At 59.5% G+C, this 13,567-nt stretch overlaps 1 protein-coding gene across 4 annotated transcripts; it reads left to right on the top strand.

The window, feature by feature from the left end:
* The first annotated feature begins 3,068 nt into the window (after positions 1-3,068).
* Positions 3,069-9,955, top strand: KMT5C (lysine methyltransferase 5C). Of its 4 annotated transcripts, XM_037038090.1 has the most exons (10): positions 3,085-3,185; positions 4,598-4,809; positions 4,954-5,119; positions 5,483-5,592; positions 6,017-6,180; positions 6,299-6,318; positions 7,966-8,102; positions 8,191-8,363; positions 8,559-8,890; positions 9,117-9,955. In XM_037038090.1, exons 2-10 carry the CDS (start codon positions 4,700-4,702, stop codon positions 9,279-9,281), a joined length of 1,377 nt encoding a protein of 458 aa, XP_036893985.1. In that variant the 5' UTR covers positions 3,085-3,185; positions 4,598-4,699; the 3' UTR covers positions 9,282-9,955. The 4 variants fall into 4 exon arrangements, with proteins under 4 accessions (XP_036893987.1, XP_036893985.1, XP_036893984.1 ...); XM_037038092.1 differs by lacking the exon at positions 9,117-9,955 and having other exon boundaries at positions 3,069-3,140; positions 8,559-9,098; XM_037038089.1 differs by lacking the exon at positions 9,117-9,955 and having other exon boundaries at positions 8,559-9,098.
* The last annotated feature ends 3,612 nt before the right edge of the window (positions 9,956-13,567 follow it).

Raw genomic sequence — 13,567 nt, 5'->3', positions numbered from 1 at the left:
AAGTGGAACCACTGGATCATATAGTAGCTCCGTTTTTAATTTTTAAAAAGAGTTTATGCCCTGGCTGATGTGGCTCAGTGGATTCAGCGCCAATGGTAATCCAAGGAGTCACAGGTTTGATTCCCAGTCGGGGCACATGCCTGGGTTGTAGGCCAGGTCCCCAGAAGGGGGTGTGTGTGAAAAGCAAGCACATATGGATGTTTCTCTCCCTCTCTTTCTCCCTCTCTCTAAAAAAATAAATGAAATCTTCCCAGTCAGGGCACATGCCTGGGTTGCAGGCCAGTTCCCAGCAGGGGACTCATGAGAGGCAACCATACATTGATGTTTCTCTCCTTCTCTCCTTCCCTTCCCCTCTAAAGATAAATATATAAAATAAAAAAATAAATGAAATCTAAAAAAATGCTTTAAAAATCAATGGTGTATATATATATATATATATATATATATATATATATATATATATATATAAACTGATTATGCTACTACAGTTGTCCCATGCATGCCCATTCTGACCTCCCCCCAGCCTCTGGCCATCACGAATCTGCCCTCCCTCTCCATGCATTAGCCTGTTCTGGATATTTCCTAGAAATGGAATCGTCCATGTGTGACTTTCAGTATCTAGCTCCTTTTACCTCGAGTGACCTCTTCCAGGATCCTCACTGCTGTGGCTCTTCTTCTGAGGTGCCTCTTACCCGGCCGTCTGAAGGCTGAGAACCAGAGTGCACAGTGTAGCCCAGAGGTTGACAGTCTGATGGCTAGTTACAGCCCTTCTATCAGCCTCTCTTTGCTCATCTGTAAAATGGGGTGAAAGACCCTCCCTCACAGGGCCATTTACAAAGTGACTGGCATGTGCAAAGAGCTCAGTGACTTAGTCATTGTCTTTCCACCTGGTGGATGTGCTGTGGTTGATTCAACTAACGTCTACTGTTGGACATTAAGGCTTTTCCTATTTTTCTGTTTTTTTTTAAACAATGCCAAGACCCACATCTTCACAAATATTTTAACACTTGTCCAGTTATTTCCTTAGAATAAAAGCCTGGAAGTGGAATTGGTGGGTCAAACTTTTATTTGTGTTATATGATGAAGTATTTCTGATGTGTAGAAAAAGAACTGGTTGTGAATATATTGACATCATGTTTCCACCTCCTGGCTCAACAGACAAACAAAAAATGACCAATAACATTGTCTCCATTGCATGCCTTCTGCCCCACTCCTGGGGGTCACCACTGGGGCCCTCTCACCTTTGTCACACCCTTGTACATTTGTGCACAGTTACATGTATCCACACACAATGTCTGTTGTCTGTGTTTTAAAACTTCTGCATTGGCCCTGACTGGTGTGGCTCAGTGGATCGAGTGCCTACCTGCCAACCAAAGGGCTGCTGGTTGACTCCCAGTCAGGGCACATGCGGGGGTTGCCGGCCAGGTCCCCAGTTGGGGACGTGTGAGAGGCAACCACATACTGATGTTTCTCTCCCTCTCTCCCTCCCTTCCCTCTCTCTCAAAATAAACAAACAAACATACAACAACAACAAAAACTTCTGCATTGGACTCGACAGCCTTCTCCCCCTAGCAGCGCGTGCTGTGGGTGGTCCAAGTCGCTCTATGCAGTGACTGTGCATCCTTTCACTGCTCTATGGTGTCCCCTGCTGTATGCGCCACAATCTACCGATCTGTTCTTCACGAGATGGACTTTTAAGTCGTTTCCAGCGTTCATAAACGCTGTTGTCCGAGCTGTCTTGGGCTTAATCTTTTTTACGTTTGTGAGAGTTACTCTGCGGTGCACACCCGGGAGTCGAAGGGGGTAAATCTTTTAAGATTCACACTTGCTGATAGGGCTTTTCCAGACCCCTCAGCTTTGTGGAGAACCCTTTCTCTTGGTAGGCTCCTTTTCCTTGCTTCAGGCTGCTTCTCTCCTCTGGAGCTGCAGCCATTTTTTTCCCCTGTGGCTGCGCCTGGGATACCTGTGTTTGTGTGTGTCCGAGAGCGGCGGGGGATGGGGGGGGAGTCCTCGTTGAGAAAGGAACGGAACAAACAAAGAGTGGGAGGCTGGAAGTTGGGATGAGGGACACCTGGGGAGGTGTTAGGAGGACCCCTCAGAGAGGGAGCAATGTTGTCTTTGTTTTATAGCTGCACGACTGAAGAGCAGAGAGGGCAAGCCACTTCCCCAATGTCACAGAGCAGGGGCACAGAGAAACCCCCTGCTCCGTGCAGGATATACAGCGGCCAGCCAAACAAAGACCGCCTGCTCCAAGTGCGGAGCTTATTATTCTGGGCATAATAATGATGCATTGCTAATTATATTTGCCTCTCGTAGCCGGGAGCAGAGGTGATACTAATTAGGGAGGGGTTGCCCCATGGGAAGATCTCATGAGTCAGGCCTTTTCCCAAAGCTTCTTTCTCCCTCTTCCCAATCCGTTTATATACAATTAAATGGGGTACTCCCGAAATTAAATAGGGTATTTCGGGGAGAGGCCGTCCAAGAGGGAGAATGAGATCCCGTTGTACCCAGGCTGGGTTGTCAATAAAGTTTCGTCGCCTTGGCAACCACAGGCCTCTCTGGGCGGGGCACGGAGGTGCGCGCGCATTCACCCCCTCCTGTCCTCCCTTCCTTTCTGCCTCTGGTGGCTGCAGGTTTCACCGGAGTGAAAGAATAGGGAGGTCAGGACTTGTGGTGACGGGCGGAGACTTCAGCCAGTGGGAGCCTGAGCCTGTCCAGGGCAAACCAACCACATAGAAGTCTTGGCCCGCCTTCTTTCCACTTGGACCCGAATAACCTGACCCAAACCCGAGTTGCGGCGCTTTCCGCCAATGACCGCGCCGACTTCGGCCCGTGGGTGGGGACACGTCTCCATGGCAGCCTTGGAAGGACAACGGCGGGAACCAACCGCAGAGGTTGGCGGCGCTGAGGGGCAGCGCGCGGGCGTGGCGGGGTTTTGTGGGGGCAATTGACGGGGGTGGGGTGGGGGGGAGGCACAGTGTAGCTCGGCCAATGGGAGAGGCGAAAAACCCGCAGCAACCGAAGAGTGGCGGCAGCATCGGCCAATGGAAGGCCGTGGTGGCCGTGGCGGGGCGGGACCGGCGAGGCAGACGGGAGGCGCGGCGACCGAGACTGAGGATTGCTGGAAGAGGCAGTGGGAGGTAGTACCGGAGGCAGCGGCGCGGGCGCCGGAGGAGGAGAAGCGGGTGAGGGGCGGCGCGGGGCCCAACGTCTGAGCCCCCTCTCGGCCCCCGCCCCGCGCTGCCTTGGCTCCCGGTCGCCCCCAGCCCTGACTGTCCCCCGCCCAGTCCGTCCCCTCGTGTCCTGGCGCCCAAGTCTCCCGGCCCCTCCGCGAGCGTCCTGTGGCTGTCGGCGCGCAGCCGTCCCTGTGCCTCCTCAGCAGGCCCTTCCCGCACCCCGTGCCTTCCCCGAGCCCCCTCACGCTCCAGGCCCTTCCCTGGACCCCAGGCCCTTCCCCTGCACGCTCACCGCCAACCCAGGTCCCTGGAGCCGCGAACCTGCCCCAGACCCCTGTCTGCTTCCCCCAGTTCCTTCCTGGACCTTCTCTGCCTACCCAGGGCCATGCCCGGGCTCCGGGCTCCGTCCTCCCGGCCTTCCCACGCTCCTCCCGGGATCCCCAGCACTTTGTCTGCCCCAGTGTTTCTCCAAGCCCCTAGGCTTCTCTCTACCTTCTCAAGACCTTCCCTAGACCCCCACGCCCTACTCTGCTTCCTCTCCCCGCACCCCAGTTCTCTCGTCTAGCTTTCCTGGCTCCTCCTTGGGTCCCCGCAGCCCTCTCTCAGCCCCCTGGCCCCTGCCTCAGCTCCCCTCCGCGCGGCCTATATTTGGTCTTTACCCACTTGCCCCTCTGCTTCCGCTCCTCCCAGCGCCCTCCCGCGGCGCGCCCTCCTCATTTACCCCTAGCCTTCCAGCCTTTGCCAGACCCCCTTTCCCAGCCGCTCAGCTCCCAATCTCTCTTCAGCTCCCCCTTCCTTGCCACTCCCCGCCCACTCTCCCTGAAGCCCCGGCAGGGCACCCACACCACGAATCCAGGACAAGGGTTAGGGGTCTTGTTTTGTTTCGTTTTGCTAATCCCCTTCTTTCTCCTCTTTTTATGGATCTGTCCTGCCTCCCCATACCGTTCCTTCTCACCGCCCCCCCCCGCCCCCGCTTTGTCCTTTGAGCCCTCCCTCCCCCGGAATCCTTGGAGAGGGAGCAGGTGCTGGGATCCCTCCTCCACTTCCCTCCCCAACCCCCCTCCAGGCTGCCTGGGGCTTCACCCAGGGCCTCCCGACGACTCCCAGGGCTGCTGGGGAGGGCAGGTTGGGACTGTGGGGGGATGGAAGAACAACCTGTGTGTTGGGGGAGGGGGACTCTTGGCTCCTGCAGGGCTAAGTCTTGAGGGTCATCCCAGACTCTCAGTCGGTCATAATCAGCCTTCCCCTTGTGTGTGTGTTGGGGGCTTTGTGTCTGCACTCCAGAGCATGAAGAGAAAGAGATACCAGTGGAGGGGGCTGGCACTTGTTTGGGGGGGCTTCCTCACTGTCAGAAGAACTTGTTGAATTTTACCCGCCCTGAGAGCGGCGGAGTCAGTGTTGCCTCTCTCCCCGATATGTAGATGAGGAGACTGAAGGGCCTGGCAGAGCCCCACGCAGCTCTTAGGTGGCTCAGAGCGAGCGCAGGCCCTCCCCGCCGGAGGCAGCATGGTCTATGAGGCACCATGGGGCCTGACAGAGTGACAGCCAGAGAACTGTGTGAGAACGACGACCTCGCCACCAGCCTGGTCCTGGACCCCTACCTGGGCTTCCGCACTCATAAGATGAACGTCAGGTGAGGCTGCCTGGGGGAGGGCGGACTGAGGGCTGGGATTCCTTCCCTTTGCCCCACAGCCCCAGTGCGGGTGGGGGCGGGGCCCGGGACGGCCCGGAGGGAATAGGCCAAGGCCCTGGGACCCAGGCATGCCCTCTCCCCCAGCCCTGTGCCCCCCCTGCGGCGACAGCACCACCTGCGCTCAGCGCTGGAGGCTTTCCTGAGGCAGCGAGACCTGGAGGCTGCGTACCGGGCCCTGACGCTGGGAGGCTGGATGACCCACTACTTCCAGAGCCGGGGCCCGCGGCAGGAGGCTGCCCTCAAGACCCACGTGAGGGCGCCCTTCCCTTCCCCACTCACCCGCGTGTCCTCTCCCCTCACCTCGGAGCCCCAGGCACTGTGCCCCTCAGAAGCAACCCTCCGGGGCTCTCTGACTTCCTAGCTATTGATTGGGACAGTCTGAGACGGGGCTCAGAGAATCCTAGCAGACCAGAGTTGGCAGGCCCTCTGAGATGGAGTCCAAACTCTTCATTTGACAAATGAAGAAACTGAGGCCCCAAGAGGGGAAGTGAGTTCCCCGGGGACCACACAGAGAGTCAGTGGCAGAACAGGACTAATAGAGCCCAGGAGAGAAAGAGGGCCGAGGAGGACCCTGCCCCACCACCTCACCCTGCCCACCCCCTCCCTCCCCCAGATCTATCGCTACCTCCGAGCCTTCCTGCCTGAAAGTGGCTTTACCATCCTGCCCTGCACCCGCTATTCCATGGAGAGGAATGGAGCCAAGATTGTGTCTACCCGAGCTTGGTAAGAGGGCAGAACTGATGGGGGGCTTTGTGGCGCTGCTGGGACAGACCTGTGTCCCTCTCAGGGGAACAAGTGGAGGAGAGCTTGCCGGTGTTCCTGCTGGGAAGGAGGCGGGGTCTAGATGGTCTCGAACACACAGCCCTGATGGAGGATGAGACACACCCACCCACCCCACCCCCGCCGCCATGCAGCCCCAGGGTTCGTGGGGCTGACTGCCCCAAAGGCCAGACCTTGCCCAGACTGTGCCATCCTTTCTTTACCTCCTGGAGAAGCGGAGAGGCAGGGAGAGGGTGCCCTCTTGGGCAGAGTCTGGATGACTTGCCGCAGCCGGGCAGGTGTAGCGATTCTGGAGGCAGTCTGCACAGCCTTGGCCATGGTGGGCCCTGCGGCGCTGCTCACAGATTGCGGCCTGGCCTCCTGGTAGGAAGAAGAACGAGAAACTAGAGCTGCTGGTGGGTTGCATCGCCGAGCTGCGGGAGGCCGACGAGGGGCTGCTGCGGGCCGGTGAGAACGACTTCAGCATCATGTACTCCACCCGCAAGCGCAGCGCGCAGCTGTGGCTGGGCCCCGCTGCCTTCATCAACCACGGTGCGCGTAGGGCGTGGCCTTGGAGGGGCGTGGTCTGGGGAGGTGCCCGGGAGGGGTAACGTCCCTCCCTGTGGCTCATTCAGTCTCTTCCCCTGCCCGTGCCTTCCGCTGTCTCCAGACTGCAAACCCAACTGCAAGGTGAGACTGGGGACCCCGGGAGGAGTGGCCACGTGGGAAATGAGGAGGGGAGGGCTTCCTGGTCAGTCAATAGCCGGAAACTGTCCACGGTCTCCCTACCTGACAGAGCCCATTCCCACCCCCCAGGGGGTGGAGTGCCAGTGGCTGATAGAGGAGGGAGGGAGGAAAGGGTTTTGGCCACAGTCACAATGGAACACGGCTGCCTCCTGCTGGAGGTATTCCTTGCTCTCTGCACTGTGATGCTGCGGGTTGGGCCAGTTGTGGGGGGGCGGGGCATGTGGGGATGGGGAGTCAGAAAGTGACCCTGAGCCTGGGCTCTGGACTTCGTGGGGAGATGCTTCTGGGCCGCACTGGTGCAGTTGTGGTGGCAGGAGCCTGCAGGTTCGTGCGCTCTGGGGTGAGGCAGGGAGTCCTGGAGGAGGAGGACAGGGATCTCTGGGAGGCGTGGTTGATGACTGCCCTGTCCATGGGGGAGCCCGGGGGAAGGGGAATGGAGTGGAGATAGTCCCATGGGTGCTGTCTGCCAAGTGTGGGCCTGGTCCGATGCTGCGGGAGCCCCGAGGCGTGGCAGGGGGTCTGGGGCTCCACAGTTTGACCTAGACTTCAGTCCTGGCTCAATCCGTCCTGGGCGCTGGTTTCTCCAGGTGGGAGAGGGTGAGAATCTGCCTCCCGGCGGGTCGCAAGGGTCAGGTACTCGGTGCACACTGACGTTTGTGGAAATTGTCCCCGTGATTAGGGAGACCTCCTTCCGTGGCTTTCAGGGTAGATGACGTGTGGCCTGTGCATAGACACTGAGCTGGATGGGAAACAAGGCAAGGCTCCGTGCCATGGCAAGCGACAGCCACCAGGGGCACGGGAGCAGGCAGTGCAGGAGAGTAGGATTTTCCTGGTGTTTCAGAAAAACGGGGTCGTGTCGTGAGGGTCAGGAGGTGTGACAGGCATGATGACTCAAGGCTGTTGTGCTGCGTGGGCCGGGGTCTGCCCCATGGGGGCCCCTGCTTAGTGCATTAGGGAGCTTGGTTTTTAGGTGTCCTGGCTGCTGGTGAGCTGGAGGGTCAGCAGGAAGTGGGGGAGGGGCTGGAGGCAGGGTGGCCACAGCGAGGCCGCTGTGTAACCTAGTTTGTAACTGAGGAAGAGGTGACAAGGGCTGGCTGCAGACAGGGTCTTAAGGATGGAGAAAACTAGGACGCAAGACACCGTGCACTCTGGAGGCACTGGCCAGTGGGCCTGGGGTCAGGTGGATGGCAAGGGCCACTCCCAGGCTTGTGTCAGTCTAGAGTGGACGGACAGATGGATAGATAGATGGATGGGAGTCACACCTCTCCCCAGCGGGCATCTCGGAGAAAGGAGCAGGCATTAAAGGCCATAGGACAGCAGTCCAGGAAGAGAGGTGGCTTCCGGGGTCGGGGTGGGCGGGGCTTGGCTGTAGGAGGGCGTGGTCACACTGCCCTGCCAGTGTGGGGTTGGATCACCATCCTTCGGGAGGGAAGCCTGCAGACAGCAGATCGTTAGAGATTGGGTGAGGTGGGCAGGCCCTGGGCAGGGTTGCCACCCCCCAGGGGCTCCTGGCCACTGCCCGCCACAGGGGAGGACCCTCGGGACCAGGGTGTGCAGGTGGGCCAGGGTGCTGAGCAGCCCGGCTCCCAGTTTGTGCCCGCAGATGGGAACTCAGCCTGCGTGAAGGTGCTCCGGGACATTGAGCCGGGGGACGAGGTGACCTGCTTCTATGGCGAAGGCTTCTTTGGTGAAAAGAATGAGCACTGTGAATGCTACACCTGCGAGAGGTGGGCATAGGGGTGTGGGTAGGTGGGCAGGAGAGAAGCTGATATCCTGTGAACCCGAAAATGCAACCTCAGAGCTGACATTCTTTAGGAAAGGGGAGGGGGCTTTCCGCCTGCGGCCCCGGGAGCCCCTGCCACCGCGGCCCCTGGACAAGTACCAGCTCCGGGAGACCAAGCGGAGGCTGCTGCAGAGGTTGGGAGGTGGCCGACTGACCCCAAGGGCCTGTGCCCACCGGTTTCCTCTGCGCCAGGACCCATTCTGCGGTGAGCAAAAGCCAGGGGCCCCATCTTGTCAGCCTCTGTCAGCTGCTCTCTGGTCCTCAACCCTTGTCTGTCTGCCCTCTGTCCTGCTCCTGGGCCTCCCAGTGGGGTGGGGGTAGTCTGAGCAGAAGCTGTCCCACTTTCCGGAGGGCCTGCTCACAGGGTTACTCTTTCTCTCCCCCTCCCCCACCTGCACAGCGGCCTGCCAGCCCCTTCGACCCCCTCCCTGCAGCACCAGCCCCGACGCCTCGCCCCTTTGGCTCCAGTGGCTGCCTCAGCCCCAGCTCTGGGCGCGTCCTCGGAGACGCCGTCGCCCGCCGCCTCGGCGGGCCCCCATGCTCCCCATTCTCCGTACTGCTCGAGTCTCCTTGCACCGGTGGGGAGGCTGCAGCCCCCACTGCTGCCTGCAGGGGGAGGCTGCAGTGGCCCTGGACCAGGCCCCCCGTGCCCGCTGGACGCCCCAGCAGGACTGGCTCTGGGCCCGGCGTTATGGGCTGCCTTACGTGTTGCGTGTGGACCTGAGCCGAGTGGTCCCAGCCCCACCTGCCACTCCCACCCCGGCCCTCGCCCCTGCCAGGACCCCAGGCCCCGTCTCCATCCCCAAGCAGGCCCTCGCCTTTGCGCCCTTCTCCCCACCCAAGCGCCTGAGGCTGGTGGTCAGCCATGGCTCCATCGACTTGGATGTCAACAGTTAGGGACCGTGTTGGCCTGGACAGGGCACCTGTCTCATACTCCCAGCCCCGAGTGNGCCGAGTGGTCCCAGCCCCACCTGCCACTCCCACCCCCACCCTTGCCCCTGCCAGGACCCCAGGCCCCGTCTCCATCCCCAAGCAGGCCCTCGCCTTCGCGCCCTTCTCCCCACCCAAGCGCCTGAGGCTGGTGGTCAGCCATGGCTCCATCGACTTGGATGTCAACAGTTAGGGACCGTGTTGGCCTGGACAGGGCACCTGTCTCATACTCCCAGCCCCGAGTGCTTGGGGACTCGCTGACCTCCAGGAGGAGCTCTTGGACCTCTAAGAGGGAGATGACCCTTTACCCCAGCACAGCTCTGACCTGGGGTTGGGGTTGCTTTGGACATCCCCAGGGATTGGACCCCTGACCCTTTGTGACTGCTGACCCCTGAGCCACCCCAGCCCCAGCAGGGAGCCCTGGCCGTTGCTGCCCTCCACACTCCCAGCCCCAGCCTCAGGACTGGAGACGCCGGTTCCTGTCCCGCCACCTCCTCCTGCCCAGGGAGCAAAGCCATAGGGAGCGGAGGCCACCCCTGGCATCTCCCCAGAAGCCCAGGCCTTGGGAGGAGGGGAACTGACTCGGGGGTTGGGGGTGGCGGTTTCTGGAGACCGCCCCGTGGAGGGGAGTGTGCTCTCAGCTCTGCGACTGTCTGAGGCTGGGGGTGAGGTGGCGGGGGGGCGTCCACACGTCCTCACCACCCTGCGGGTCTCAGGGAGGCCGGGTGTGACCTCATCTTTCTCATGGTGCTATCCCTGGTGCTACTGGGGTGTGGGGGCTCCCTCCCCCCACACTGGAATGGGGTATGTTGGGGGATTGGAAGCACTTGAACTTTTTATTTTATTAAAACCTTGTTATAAGCATAACTCTTGGGAGCCATTTGTTTTGATTTACGTTTGGAGGGGATATCCATCAGGAGGGCAAGACCCTCCTCGGCCTGGCCGGGGACGCTGGGCCCAAAGGAGGCAGCCAGGCCTTGGGCCCTGGGGGCTCTGGGAGTATGAAGGGGTCATGCCTCTGGAGGGCAGAGCGCCAAGTCCAGAGTCATGTCCGCCTCTAAATGGGGCTGAGAAAGAATGCTGCCAGACCACCCTCCCAGCAGGAGGGGGTTCTCCCCAGTTCTCCAGAGGAGCCCACAGGTCCGACAAGCAGGGTTAGGTGCTCTTCCCCCACCTCACCTGTGCCCTCCTGGTTGGCCTGGCTCCCTGTGGGGCCACATGGATCTCAGGTGTCTTCAGATGCAGTTCAGTATCTTGAATTTCCCCCAGTGTCTCTGAATTACAGAGGGAAATACAAACAGCCGACCACAGCGAGCGTTCCTGGCCTCGCAGAGGGCAGGCCGCAGATTGCTGAGGGTAGGGGTGGGCTGCAGGCCCCTGTCCGTTTCCTCCAAAGGGGCCGTGGAGGCCAGGCCAGGTGCCTGAGGGGTGGTAAGGCCGCAGGAAGACCCTGGTGGTTCAGAGCAGGTAACTTTTTTTTTAACTTCATAGTGCGTTTTATTTACATGCAACCTGTTTTGTGCTTTTCAGAGTGAGAAAATGGCTTTCTTCCATGAAAATGCTATTGAACCGTGTTAGTTTTCTCGGTGATGTTAAAAATAAGGAGAGATTGCCCTGGCTGGTGTAGCTCAGTGGATTGAGTGCGGGCCTTTGAACCAGATGATCGCGGTTCGAATCCTAGTCAGGGCACATGTTTGGGTTGCAGGCCAGTTTCCGACAGGGGCCAGTTCCCTGCAGGGGATGCACGAGAAGCAACCATACATTGATGTTTCTTTCCTCTCTCCTTCTCTTCCCCTCTAAAAAGATAAATAAATAAAATATTAAAAAAAAATAAGGAGAGCTTGCCCTGGCTGGTGTGGCTCAGTGGATTGAGTGCTGGCTTAAGAATCAAAGGGTCACTGGTTTGATCCCCAGTCAGGGCACTTGCCTGGATTGCGGGCCAGGTCCCCAGTTGGGGGTGTGAGAGGCAATTAATCAATATTTCTCTCATACATCCATGTTTCTCTCCCTGTCTTTCTCCTTCTCTCTCTCAAAATAAATAAAATTTTCAAAAATGAGCCCTGGCTGCTGTGGCTCAGTGGATTAACCACCGACCTGTGAATCAGGGGGTCGCCACTTCAATTCCCAGTCAGGGCACATGCCTGAGTTGCAGGCCAGATCCCCGGGAGGGGTCGTGCAAGAGGCAACCCCACATTGATGTTTCTCTCCCTCTCTTCCTCCCTCCTTCCCCCTCTGTCTAAAAGTAAATAAATAAAATCTTTAAAAGAAAAGGAGAGGGGCCTCCCAGTCAGCAAGCAAGGGAGGAGAATGAGGACAGGCGGCTGACGGGACAGTCACTGAAGAACTTGTCCCTCTCAAAAAGCTCAAGTTCAAGGCATCACTGTGGCTTCTAGACATAGGTGACAGCATAGCAAGCAGCCTTGGCCTGGAAGGGTCCAAGGGTTTCACGAGCCGCTGAAATCCTATTTTACAGGGAGTCACTGCAGGTTCCCATGTACATTCTGGGAGGAGAGGGTGTAGAGCCTCAAAAGTGGCTGGAACCCCAAAACCACAGGCTAGAAACCAGCCTAGGACCTCCCACTGTGGTGAGGGGCTACCACGGTGAGCGGCTCATTCTACAGTGAGGAGTGGCCTGCCTGGCCTCCACCCGCTAGAGACCAGTTGCACCCCCTCCATTTTGACAAAAATGTCTCCAGACACTGCCCGCTGTCCCCATGTGGGCCACAGCCAGCTCCCAGTGGAGAAGCCCTGGGCTGGAGTGAGAGAATGGCTGGAGGGAAGGACTCCAGGACACTACAGCTGGCAGCCATCCTGGCCACGTGCTTCCCGGTGTCTGTCTGCAGGACGGTGACAGCCCCTTACAAACAGCGTCTGCCCAGGGTCCCACAGCTTGTGAGTAGATGGTGCCCAAGCACAATCAGTGCCAGGAGTTCGTGTTGGATCCCATGAGCTGGCAGGACCTGGGGGCGTCCAGGTGAAGCTAGGTTGGGCATCAGGAGCCCACCTTGGTGGCCCAGGTCGAGGTGGGTTGAGGTCATCGAGAACCCCATCATACACGTGGAGACCAGAGCAAGGTCACCGGGGAAGGTGGCTGGAAGGCAAAGGCAGGAGGGAGCCAAAAGAAACAAAATAGAGGGCCAGGACCACCCAAGCCTGGACGCCGTGTCTCCTCTGGGGACAGCCCTCGGGCCCTTTTACACCTGCACCACATCCCGGGCCTCCAGGCTCCTGTTGATGAGGTCAGTCACCCTGGGGCTGCCATCCGGGTGACTCCCGCTGTCCCATGCAGTATTGGGCACCAGCACTGGCCACACGGATGCTGAGTGCCTCCAATCATTTGCATAGACAGAGACCCCACACACTCTGCAAGACTGGACACTCACAGCATCCTCTCCCCCCTGCCCGCCCGCCTCACCCAGTGCCTGGGAAACGCATGAACGGACCCCCACGGGGCCTGGGCTTAGGGACTCTCACTGGGGTCACATGGCTGGTAAACTGCGGAGCTGGCACTGGAACCCACTCCCAGAGATCATCCAGGCTCTGGAGTCCTCAGGCTGGGACAGGGGCAGACACGGGGAGGGCTGGAGCAGTGTCCACTGGGGACTAAGGGACAGCTAGCTGGTGGGCGGGAGAAGACAGGGAGAGCAGGTGCCCGGGAGGTCCGAGGGTTTGTGGAACAAGGGGCAGAAGGCATCTGAGTGGTTTCGTGATTCTGAGGGGGAAGCGCCTGGAAGCACCAGAGTCTAGATTAGGAGGAAGGAGCTAGTTCTGAGGGAGGGAGGGAGGGATGGACGGAGGTTGGGGGGAGGGGCTCTGGGGGTGGGGTGGGAAGGAGAGCAGAGATGCAAGGCGGGGGAGGGGGAGGCGAGCAAACTGCTTGCCCCCTGTTTCCTCTGACCTGGGGGGCTACTGGGGCGCAGAGGCTGGCATTGGAGGCTCAGGATGTGGCGGGCAAAGCTGGCCGAGGAGCTGGGGAGGGGTGTTCAGAGCCAGAGATCAGGGCTGGGGAGTTGCAGTCATGTTGGTCCGGCTGGCTGGAAGCCAGGCTGGAAGCCAGGCTGGGGGCTGGGCTGGGGCCTGGGCAGGTCTGGCCCAGACTGAGGTATCCCTAAGACGGTGGTGGCCACAGGGAAAACAGGAGTGCAAAAATGCCTCCCAAGTGGTCAGGTGGTCAAGGGATGGTGGCAGGAGGATCCCCGGCACAAGAGGGAAAGAAGGAAAAAGGCTGGGAGGGGCTGCTGGCCAATGGGGCGAAATGCACTCCAGTCCTGTGCTCTGGTGCGGTCAAGGGGCTGGCCGTGGCTGCACAGGTGTCAGCCCTGTGCCTGGATGCTACCTGAGTGACCTCCCCGAGTGCTCAGACACCGTCACACCATTCTGTGACTCAGCCACCTAGCCTGTGGGGTATGGTACTGCTGCTTGCTTCCTTCCTGCGGTAGCACAGCAGCCTCTGTAGGGGGGGTCTCCCGGGAGGACCCC

This window comes from Sturnira hondurensis, unplaced genomic scaffold (genome assembly GCF_014824575.4).
Source record: "Sturnira hondurensis isolate 20B ecotype Veracruz unplaced genomic scaffold, ASM1482457v3 Scaffold0024124, whole genome shotgun sequence".
NCBI lineage: Eukaryota > Metazoa > Chordata > Mammalia > Chiroptera > Phyllostomidae > Sturnira > Sturnira hondurensis.
Note: the sequence above shows the minus strand (reverse complement) of the source record. Positions and strands in the feature narration are given on the sequence as shown.

Bases quoted from the DNA above. Each gene is read 5' to 3' on its own strand.
- KMT5C (XM_037038090.1), top strand. From the start codon at position 4,700: ATGGGGCCTGACAGAGTGACAGCCAGAGAACTGTGTGAGAACGACGAC. The intron at 5,593-6,016 runs GTAAGAGGGCAG...GCCTCCTGGTAG, and splicing joins ATTGTGTCTACCCGAGCTTG to GAAGAAGAACGAGAAACTAG. The intron at 6,319-7,965 runs GTGAGACTGGGG...CCCGGCTCCCAG, and splicing joins ACTGCAAACCCAACTGCAAG to TTTGTGCCCGCAGATGGGAA.